At 41.9% G+C, this 12,500-nt stretch overlaps 1 protein-coding gene across 4 annotated transcripts in view; it reads right to left on the reverse strand.

The window, feature by feature from the left end:
* Positions 1-12,500, reverse strand: part of enah (ENAH actin regulator) — a 99,995-nt gene that overhangs the window by 4,171 nt on the left and 83,324 nt on the right. For 3 of the 4 annotated variants that reach the window (XM_062043269.1, XM_062043268.1, XM_062043267.1), the window contains exons 6-12: positions 9,730-10,482; positions 6,907-7,247; positions 3,910-4,043; positions 3,129-3,177; positions 2,963-3,035; positions 2,797-2,866; positions 623-704 (exon numbers count right to left, since the gene is read on the reverse strand). In XM_062043269.1, coding sequence (XP_061899253.1) covers positions 623-704; positions 2,797-2,866; positions 2,963-3,035; positions 3,129-3,177; positions 3,910-4,043; positions 6,907-7,247; positions 9,730-10,482 — 1,502 coding nt within the window. The remainder of the gene's footprint in view (positions 1-622; positions 705-2,796; positions 2,867-2,962; positions 3,036-3,128; positions 3,178-3,909; positions 4,044-6,906; positions 7,248-9,729; positions 10,483-12,500) is intronic. The other variant, XM_062043271.1, reaches the window with a different exon arrangement.

Here is a 12,500-nt window from a genome sequence, read left to right on the forward strand (position 1 = left end):
CGCACACACACCACCTCACATACGCGCACACACACCACCTCACATACGCGCACACACACCACCTCACATACGCGCACACACACCACCTCACATATGTGCACATACACCACCTCACATACGCGCACATACACCACCTCACATACGCGCACACACACCACCTCACATACGCGCACATACACCACCTCACATACGCGCACATACACCACCTCACATACGCGCACATACACCACCTCACATACGCGCACATACACCACCTCACATACGTGCACATACACCACCTCACATACGTGCACATACACCACCTCACATACGTGCACATACACCACCTCACATACGCGCACATACACCACCTCACATACGTGCACATACACCACCTCACATACGTGCACATACACCACCTCACATATGTGCACATACACCACCTCACATACGTGCACATACACCACCTCACATACGTGCACATACACCACCTCACATACGTGCACATACACCACCTCACATATGTGCACGTACACCACCTCACTTTCCTACTGTATAATTATTCCATGTAACTATTAGATTATACAGAACAATCCAAAGGTAAGGAAAGTACATTCCAAAGGTGAGGACAGACGACACTCACCTGTTTCAATCGGTCGTAGTCCACACTTTCTGTTGGTACCCCGTTGGCACTTAGAGGTGCAGGTGTGGGACTGGACTTAGGTCTGCAAGGAGGAGAGTGTTCCGGTTAAAAAGGAGGTCCTAAGTGCAACATGATATTTATTCATGCACGTCAAAGGTGTGCATGGAGAGGGAAGTCTGGGCTTCCCTGCTTAGGCTGCTGCCCCCGCGACCCGACCTCGGATAAGCAGAAGAAGATGGATGGATGGATATATATATACATACATACATCCAGTATATCTGTGAGACTAAGTAATGAGCAGAGAGACTAAGTGACTAAGTAATGAGCAGAGAGACTAAGTAATGAGCAGAGAGACTAAGTGACTAAGTAATGAGCAGAGAGACTAAGTGACTAAGTAATGAGCAGAGAGACTAAGTGACTAAGTAATGAGCAGAGAGACTAAGTGACTAAGTAATGAGCAGAGAGACTAAGTAATGAGCAGAGAGACTAAGTGACTAAGTAATGAGCAGAGAGACTAAGTGACTAAGTAATGAGCAGAGAGACTAAGTGACTAAGTAATGAGCAGAGAGACTAAGTGACTAAGTAATGAGCAGAGAGACTAAGTGACTAAGTAATGAGCAGAGAGACTAAGTGACTAAGTAGTGAGCAGAGAGACTAAGTGACTAAGTAATGAGCAGAGAGACTAAGTGACTAAGTAGTGAGCAGAGAGACTAAGTGACTAAGTAGTGAGCAGAGAGACTAAGTGACTAAGTAATGAGCAGAGAGACTAAGTGACTAAGTAATGAGCAGAGAGACTAAGTGAGTAAGTAATGAGCAGATAGACTAAGTGACTAAGTAATGAGCAGAGAGACTAAGTAATGAGCAGAGAGACTAAGTGACTAAGTAATGAGCAGAGAGACTAAGTGACTAAGTAATGAGCAGAGAGACTAAGTAATGAGCAGAGAGACTAAGTGACTAAGTAATGAGCAGAGAGACTAAGTGACTAAGTAATGAGCAGAGAGACTAAGTGACTAAGTCATGAGCAGAGAGACTAAGTGACTAAGTAATGAGCAGAGAGACTAAGTGACTAAGTCATGAGCAGAGAGACTAAGTAATGAGCAGAGAGACTAAGTAATGAGCAGAGAGACTAAGTAATGAGCAGAGAGACTAAGTGACTAAGTAATGAGCAGAGAGACTAAGTGACTAAGTCATGAGCAGAGAGACTAAGTAATGAGCAGAGAGACTAAGTAATGAGCAGAGAGACTAAGTGACTAAGTAATGAGCAGAGAGACTAAGTGACTAAGTAATGAGCAGAGAGACTAAGTAATGAGCAGAGAGACTAAGTGACTAAGTAATGAGCAGAGAGACTAAGTGACTAAGTAATGAGCAGAGAGACTAAGTGACTAAGTAATGAGCAGAGAGACTAAGTGACTAAGTAATGAGCAGAGAGACTAAGTGACTAAGTAGTGAGCAGAGAGACTAAGTGACTAAGTAATGAGCAGAGAGACTAAGTGACTAAGTAGTGAGCAGAGAGACTAAGTGACTAAGTAGTGAGCAGAGAGACTAAGTGACTAAGTAATGAGCAGAGAGACTAAGTGAGTAAGTAATGAGCAGATAGACTAAGTGACTAAGTAATGAGCAGATAGACTAAGTAATGAGCAGAGAGACTAAGTGACTAAGTAATGAGCAGAGAGACTAAGTAATGAGCAGAGAGACTAAGTGACTAAGTAATGAGCAGAGAGACTAAGTGACTAAGTAATGAGCAGAGAGACTAAGTGACTAAGTAATGAGCAGAGAGACTAAGTGACTAAGTAATGAGCAGAGAGACTAAGTGACTAAGTCATGAGCAGAGAGACTAAGTAATGAGCAGAGAGACTAAGTAATGAGCAGAGAGACTAAGTAATGAGCAGAGAGACTAAGTGACTAAGTAATGAGCAGAGAGACTAAGTGACTAAGTCATGAGCAGAGAGACTAAGTAATGAGCAGAGAGACTAAGTAATGAGCAGAGAGACTAAGTGACTAAGTAATGAGCAGAGTGACTAAGTAATGAGCAGAGTGACTAAGTAATGAGCAGAGAGACTAAGTAATGAGCTGAGAGACTAAGTGACTAAGTAATGAGCAGAGTGACTAAGTAATGAGCAGAGAGACTAAGTAATGAGCAGAGTGACTAAGTAATGAGCAGAGAGACTAAGTACCTCCCAATAACTGGAGACTTGCTACCGTTCATAGTGCTGTTACTTCTCTCCCAGAGCTTCCTGGGCATGTCTGTGGACAAAACAAACACACCCGTGGGCATGAAAAACCTCGTTGTTATGAAGCTGATGCAACGTTTGTGGTGGGACTCCTTTGGGTGTGACGCACCTGGTGTGCTGCATGCTGACACTTTGGGGGTGGTGGTGGTGGTGGTGGTGGTGGTGGTGGTCTCACCCTCCTCCTGTCCAACACACAAGAGTTCCACGTAACAAAACAATGACAAGGTGATGTATTGATGGACTCGTTGTCATGGAAACAGGAAGAAAACACTTACAGATTTCAGGTCAGGTTCAGGTGATGACCCCTTCTCTGCAATTCTTCTCCTGGTAAACAAACATACTGCAGTTGGTGTGTTGATTACCAATGCACTACATAAATAACACACACATAATAACACATACATAAATAAAAAATACATAAATAACACGTACATAAATAACTTGTACATAAATAACACGTACATAATAACACGTACTTAATAATACATACATAATAACACGTACATAAATAACATAAATAACACGTACATAATAATACATACATAATAACACGTACACAAATAACATGTACATAAATAACACGTACATAATAATACATACATAATAACACGTACATAAATAACACGTACATAAATAACACGTACATAAATAACACGTACATAAATAACTTGTACATAAATAACACGTACATAATAACACGTACTTAATAATACATACATAATAACACGTACATAAATAACATAAATAACACGTACATAATAATACATACATAATAACACGTACATAAATAACATAAATAACACGTACATAATAATACATACATAATAACACGTACATAAATAACATGTACATAAATAACACGTACATAATAACACGTACTTAATAATACATACATAATAACACGTACATAAATAACATAAATAACACGTATATAATAATACATACATAATAACACGTACATAAATAACACGTACATAATAACACGTACTTAGTAATACATCAATAAACAGAAGTACCTACTTTACTACTTTACTTGTCCATAAAGTAGGAGCCTACCTTCTGGCCAATAGGGCGCTCATCTCCTCCATGAGCCCGCCTCCTCCAGGAAGTGGACCATTTACCCTGGATTCTGCTTTGGCCCCCACACCTCCTGACAGGGCTGCTACCAGAGCGGCCCCTGTATCGTCACTCTGGAGAGGCACACACAGTATCACCATCATTTACTCTTACAGATACCACACACAGTATCACCATCATTTACTCTTACAGATACCACACACAGTATCACCATCGTTTACTCTTACAGATACCACACACAGTATCACCATCGTTTACTCTTACAGATACCACACACAGTATCACCATCATTTACTCTTACAGATACCACACACAGTATCACCATCGTTTACTCTTACAGATACCACACACAGTATCACCATCATTTACTCTTACAGATACCACACACACAGTATCACCATCATTTACTCATACAGATACCACACACACAGTATCACCATCATTTACTCTTACAGATACCACACACACAGTATCACCATCATTTACTCTTACAGATACAACACACAGTATCACCATCATTTACTCTTACAGATACAACACACAGTATCACCATCATTTACTCTTACAGATACCACACACAGTATCACCATCGTTTACTCTTACAGATACCACACACAGTATCACCATTGTTTACTCTTACAGATACCACACACAGTATCACCATCATTTACTCATACAGATACCACACACAGTATCACCATCATTTACTCTTACAGATACCACACACAGTATCACCATCGTTTACTCTTACAGATACCACACACAGTATCACCACACACAGTATCACCATTGTTTACTCTTACAGATACCACACACAGTATCACCATCATTTACGCTTACAGATACCATATCACATTGATATCAGATGTTTGGACTATTAATATTACAATGACAGTGAACGTTTGGACTTTTGATATCCCGTTGATATCAGATGTTTGAACTATCGATATCACATTGATATCAGATGTTTGGACTATTGATATTACAATGACAGCGAATGTTTGGACTATTGATATCACATTGATACAGATGTTTGGACTATTAATATTACAATGACAGTGAATGTTTATACTTTTGATATCACATTGATACAGATGTTTGGACTATTAATATTACAATGACAGCGAATGTTTGTACTTTTGATATCACATTGATACAGATGTTTGGACTATTAATATTACAATGACAGCGAATGTTTGTACTTTTGATATCACATTGATACAGATGTTTGGACTATTAATATTACAATGACAGCGAATGTTTGGACTATTGATATCCCATTGATATCAGATGTTTGGACTATTAATATTACAATGACAGCGAATGTTTGTACTTTTGATATCACATTGATACAGATGTTTGGACTATTAATATTACAATGACAGCGAATGTTTGGACTTTTGCTATCCCATTGATATCAGATGTTTGGACTATTAATATTACAATGACAGCGAATGTTTGGACTATTGATATCTCATTGATATCAGATGTTTGGACGATTGATATCACATTGATATCAGATGTTTGGACTATTAATATTACAATGACAGCGAATGTTTGGACTTTTGATATCACATTGATACAGATGTTTGGACTATTAATATTACAATGACAGCGAATGTTTGTACTTTTGATATCACATTGATACAGATGTTTGGACTATTAATATTACAATGACAGCGAATGTTTGGACTATTGATATCTCATTGATATCAGATGTTTGGACGATTGATATCCCATTGATATCAGATGTTTGGACTATTGATATTACAATGACAGCGAATGTTTGGACTTTTGCTATCCCATTGATATCAGATGTTTGGACTATTAATATTACAATGACAGCGAATGTTTGGACTATTGATATCACATTGATACAGATGTTTGGACTATTAATATTACAATGACAGCGAATGTTTGGACTATTGATATCCCATTGATATCAGATGTTTGGACTATTAATATTACAATGACAGCGAATGTTTGGACTATTGATATCCCATTGATATCAGATGTTTGGACTATTAATATTACAATGACAGCGAATGTTTGGACTATTGATATCTCATTGATATCGGATGTTTGGACGATTGATATCACATTGATATCAGATGTTTGGACTATTAATATTACAATGACAGCGAATGTTTGGACTATTGATATCTCATTGATATCAGATGTTTGGACGATTGATATACCATTGATATCAGATGTTTGGACTATTAATATTACAATGAGAGCGAATGTTTGGACTATTGATATCACATTGATACAGATGTTTGGACTATTAATATTACAATGACAGCGAATGTTTGGACTATTGATATCCCATTGATATCAGATGTTTGGACTATTAATATTACAATGACAGCGAATGTTTGGACTATTGATATCTCATTGATATCGGATGTTTGGACGATTGATATGACATTGATATCATATGTTTGGACTATTAATATTACAATGACAGCGAATGTTTGGACTATTGATATCTCATTGATATCAGATGTTTGGACGATTGATATCCCATTGATATCAGATGTTTGGACTATTAATATTACAATGACAGCGAATGTTTGGACTATTGATATCACATTGATACAGATGTTTGGACTATTAATATTACAATGACAGCGAATGTTTGGACTATTGATATCCCATTGATATCAGATGTTTGGACTATTAATAGTACAATGACAGCGAATGTTTGGACTATTGATATCCCATTGATATCAGATGTTTGGACTATTGATATCACATTGATATCAGATGTTTGGACTATTGATTTTGTATGTTTGATCTATTAATATTAGACAGATATCAGATGTTTGGACTACTGATATCACAATGATAGCGGATGTTTGGATCGTGGAAGACACCACGTCCCAGCTTGAAGTGGGCTTTATGAACCAAGACGTGAAGGAGGGTGTTAGGGACAAATGTTCTGGAAGGTAAAAATGCATTCTAAACAATTACCCTTGGCACTTTGCGCAGCTTGGCGCCCGCGAGGGCAGCTGCCAGGCCTGAAAGCGGGCGTTCCTCCGCCGGGGAAAAGAGACCGGCGGGAAGGGGAGGCGCCGGCGGAGGGGTCGGCGCCCCGAGAGGTGGACCTGGTGCTGAAGTCGGGGTCACGGCCGGAGTCAACGTGGGAGGCAAGGGTGGAGGCGGTGGTGGGGGAGGGTGTCCGCAGGGTGTGGTGGGAGTCACGGCCGGCGTGGCAGCTCCGGCCGGCACCGTGGACCCGGGCGGAAGGGGCGGGGCCGGGGGCGGGGCTGGGGGCGGGACAGGTGCGCTTGACCCCGCTGTCTGTACACCGTCTGTTTATGGGTGGGCACACACAGAAGGAACATTGGAATCAAACTGGCAATTTTCATGGCCACACCCACGTTCAAATACAAATCTTATATTCAATTGAATAGACTGCAAAGACAAGATATTTCATGTTCACACTGAGAAACGTATTAAAAGCCGGCGGCGTTTCTGGGTGTTGTTGATAAATGGCTTTGGCTTTTGCATAGTAGAGTTCTAACTTGCACTTACAGATGTAGCGACCGACTGTAGTTACTGACAGTGGCTTTCTGAAGTGTTCCTGAGCCCATGTGGTGATATCCTTTACACACCGATGTGGCTTTTTGATGCAGTACCGCCTGAGGGACCCAAGGTCACGGGCATTCAATGTTGGTTTTCGGCCTTGCCGCTTACGTGCAGTGATTTCTCCAGATTGTCTGAACCTTTTGATGATATCACGGAGCGTAGATGTGACATCCCTCAATTCCTTGCAATAGCTGGTTGAGAATTGTTGTTCTTAAACAATTTTAAAAAGACAGTGGTCACTTTAGTTTGAAATCTGAAAGACAGTGGTATTGGACAATTGGGACAAATAACGTTACTTTAGTTTGAAATCTGAAAGACAGTGGTATTGGACTATTGGGATGAATCATGTCACTTTAGTTTGAAATCTGAAAGACAGTGGTATTGGTCAATTGGGACGAACGTCACTTTAGTTTGAAATGTAAAAAGACCGTGGTATTGCTCAATTGGGACAAATAACGTCACTTTAGTTTGAAATCTGAAAGACAGTGGTATTGGACAATTGGGATGAACAACGTCACTTTAGTTTGAAATCTGAAAGACAATTGGGACGAACGACTTCACTTTAGTTTGAAATCCGAAAGACAGTGGTATTGGACAATTGGGACGAACAACGTCACTTTAGTTTGAAATCCGAAAGACAATTGGGACGAACGACTTCACTTTAGTTTGAAATCTGAAAGACAATTGGGACGAACGACTTCACTTTAGTTTGAAATCTGAAAGACAGTGGTATTGGACAATTGGGACGAACGATGTCACTTTAGTTTGAAATTTAAAAAGACAGTGGTATTGGTCAATTGGGACGAACAACGTCCCTTTAGTTTGAAATCTGAAAGACAATTGGGACGAACGACTTCACTTTAGTTTGAAATCCGAAAGACAGTGGTATTGGTCAATTGGGACAAATAACGTTACTTTAGTTTGAAATCTGAAAGACAGTGGTATTGGTCAATTGGGACAAATAACGTCACTTTAGTTTGAAATCTGAAAGACAGTGGTATTGGACAATTGGGATGAACAACGTCACTTTAGTTTGAAATCTGAAAGACAATTGGGACGAACGACTTCACTTTAGTTTGAAATCTGAAAGACAATTGGGATGAACAACGTCACTTTAGTTTGAAATCCGAAAGACAATTGGGACGAACAATGTCACTTTAGTTTGAAATCTGAAAGACAGTGGTATTGGTCAATTGGGACGAACGACGTCACTTTAGTTTGAAATCTGAAAGACAATTGGGACGAACAACGTCACTTTAGTTTGAAATCCGAAAGACAATTGGGACGAACGACTTCACTTTAGTTTGAAATCCGAAAGACAATTGGGACGAACAACGTCACTTTAGTTTGAAATCTGAAAGACAGTGGTATTGGTCAATTGGGACAAATAACGTCACTTTAGTTTGAAATCTGAAAGACAGTGGTATTGGACAACTGGGATGAACAACGTCACTTTAGTTTGAAATCTGAAAGACAATTGGGACGAACGACTTCACTTTAGTTTGAAATCTGAAAGACAATTGGGACGAACAACGTCACTTTAGTTTGAAATCCGAAAGACAATTGGGACGAACAACGTCACTTTAGTTTGAAATCTGAAAGACAGTGGTATTGGTCAATTGGGACGAACGACGTCACTTTAGTTTGAAATCTGAAAGACAGTGGTATTGGTCAATTGGGACGAACAACGTCACTTTAGTTTGAAATCTGAAAGACAATTGGGACGAACAACGTCACTTTAGTTTGAAATCCGAAAGACAATTGGGACGAACGACTTCACTTTAGTTTGAAATCCGAAAGACAATTGGGACGAACAACGTCACTTTAGTTTGAAATCTGAAAGACAGTGGTATTGGTCAATTGGGACGAACAACGTCACTTTAGTTTGAAATCTGAAAGACAATTGGGACGAACGACTTCACTTTAGTTTGAAATCCGAAAGACAATTGGGACGAACAACGTCACTTTAGTTTGAAATCTGAAAGACAGTGGTATTGGTCAATTGGGACGAACAACGTCACTTTAGTTTGAAATTTAAAAAGACTGTGGTATTGGACAATTGGGACAAATAACGTTACTTTAGTTTGAAATCCGAAAGACAGTGGTATTGGACAATTGGGACGAACAACGTTACTTTAGTTTGAAATCTGACAGTTTGTGAGTTCCAGGCAGTGAACGACGGTAGAAGAAGGAGACTGGACTTACCCTGGGAATGATCGTAGGACCCCCCTTGCAGTTGGTGGGTCTCCAGGACTGTCGGGTCTGACTCTGGGTCCTGGCCCTCGGGGAGGGAGAGGTTCTCAGCGACTGTGGAGGGAGAGGGCAAACCAGGAGCATGGGATGAGGAGGGGGGAGACGAGACGCACAAAAAAGAATGGGGCGCCACTGAAGGAGTAAATGGTGGCGGAGTTGGCGGCGGCGGCGGTGTGGGGCAGACTATGCCGACCGGGTGGCTGTGCGGCAGAATTGTGACCGGGGACGGTGCAGGAAACATGGGTGGGCCGTTGGCAGACGGTGAGGGGGGCTTCTGGGTGAGAGGAGATGGGGCAGCTATGGGGACGAGCGACCTGGGGCCTGGGGCTTTCCCTGGGGGACTGCTTATCATAATGGGGGGCGACGGGGGCAAGGGAGTGAAGTTGTATGTCGAGCACACTGCCGACTTCGGTGCACAGGCCGGGCTCGGGACCGGGGCCGGGGCCGGAGCCGGAGGCGGCGCCGGGGCAAACGCCTGCTGCCTCCTTGGGACGGTGGCGTAGTGCGGAAGAACCGGGTGGAAGGCAGAGCCCAGGGACGTGGCAAATCGGGAGGCCGAGTGTCTTAGCGGCGGCGTGGGCGGTGTGGCGCAGGAGGCCGAAAGTGCACCGGGAGACGGGTAAGTGGGGGTGGATGGTGACGCGGGCGTGGAGGAAGTTCTGCTGTACTCCTGAGGAGTGGGGCTGTACAGGGTGCTCTCGAAAGCTGCCGGGCAACAAGTGAAGGACGACACGGGACGGAAGGGAAGGCAGGAAGGCAGGAAAGAGGGAGCCACACAGAAGGGGAGACACAGCAGGTCGGGAGAGATGGAAGGAAAGTGGGCGGGGGAGAAAAAGAGAAAGGAGCAAATGAAGCAGGAGAAAACAGCGCCAAGCTAAACCACGGTTCTAGTCCAGGGTGTGTAGTGGACTAAGCTGCTTGGTTAGTACACAGGTGTTAGAGCCGTGGACGACAACACACATTTAACACACTCAGAGACAGGATGGAACTCAAGTAACAGGACTGAGAAGGATACTGTAATTTCCAGAGCTTGGGGCGCACCCGATTATAAGGTGCACTGCCGATGAGCGGGTGTAGTCAGGTCGGGAGTGGAAGAAGTGTCAAAAGATGGCGCTAACTGTTTTAACCACATTCACACTTTACTTCAATCAATACCGGAGCAGCATCTCCTCATCCGTGGCTCACCCGTGAAAAACTCCCCACCGGAACCCTCTAATAAGTAAAGTTCCTTGGGTGGATAATGTCAACTCACTACACCGGTATGTTTTAGTGCTTTCATGGTGAGTTTACTGACAGATATAAGTAAGAACTTGACACTACTTTATATTAGAAATGACAACAGTGGAGGATGGATGTCACATAACAAGAAGATAGAGACAAAGAAGAAGATTATCCACTACGGAGTCGGCACGGACTCGCGCAAATTTTCAGGACTTATGCAGATCCCAAATACACATCAGCAGGTACCACAAGGTAAGAAAAGTTCCTTTTGCATAATATTGTGAAACAAAACACCAGATAATGTCTTACCTTATACACACACCATAATAATACTCCTAAATTGAACCACAGTACAATCCATCAAGTGGTGTGGCTTCATAGCTTACCAAAGTCCTACTAAAACATTTTCACTGATTTTTGAGGGCCGTGTGTAATGTTCTATATTTTCAATGGAACATATACAATGTTGGTGTTGTTTACTTGAGTCATATTGCAGTCCACACGTATCTCTTATGTGTGACTGCCATCATACTGCAGTCTACACGTATCTCTTATGTGTGACTGCCATCATATTGCAGTCTACACGTATCTCTTATGTGTGACTGCCATCATACTGCAGTCTACACGCATCTCTTATGTGCGACTGCCATCATGTTGCAGTCTACACGTATCTCTTATGTGCGACTGCCATCATATTGCAGTCTACACGTATCTCTTATGTGTGACTGCCATCATATTGCAGTCTACACGTATCTCTTATGTGTGACTGCCATCATATTGCAGTCTACACGTATCTCTTATGTGTGACTGCCATCATATTGCAGTCTACACGTATCTCTTATGTGCGACTGCCATCATACTGCAGTCTACACGTATCTCTTATGTGTGACTGCCATCATATTGCAGTCTACACGTATCTCTTATGTGTGACTGCCATCATATTGCAGTCTACACGTATCTCTTATGTGTGACTGCCATCATATTGCAGTCTACACGTATCTCTTATGTGTGACTGCCATCATATTGCAGTCTACACGTATCTCTTATGTGTGACTGCCATCATATTGCAGTCTACACGTATCTCTTATGTGTGACTGCCATCATATTGCAGTCTACACGTATCTCTTATGTGTGACTGCCATCATATTGCAGTCTACACGTATCTCTTATGTGTGACTGCCATCATATTGCAGTCTACACGTATCTCTTATGTGTGACTGCCATCATATTGCAGTCTACACGTATCTCTTATGTGTGACTGCCATCATGCCATTATGAAAGGTGGAGGTCATCAAAGGTAAAAGGTGCAGTAAAAAGCAAGGCATGGTAAAGTACGTGCATGATGTCATACCTCCAAAAACGGAACGTTGCATACACAAAGTTCCCCCCCAGGGTGTGAGCAGCGTTCCCCAGCACGATGTATTTTTAGCCTGTGAGTAACACTCCACAACCGTGTCATGTCATGCGTGCACACCCTAATGTGCAGAATGCGGCGCTGAAGC

This window comes from Entelurus aequoreus, linkage group LG03 (genome assembly GCF_033978785.1).
Source record: "Entelurus aequoreus isolate RoL-2023_Sb linkage group LG03, RoL_Eaeq_v1.1, whole genome shotgun sequence".
NCBI classification, from domain to species: Eukaryota; Metazoa; Chordata; class Actinopteri; order Syngnathiformes; family Syngnathidae; genus Entelurus; species Entelurus aequoreus.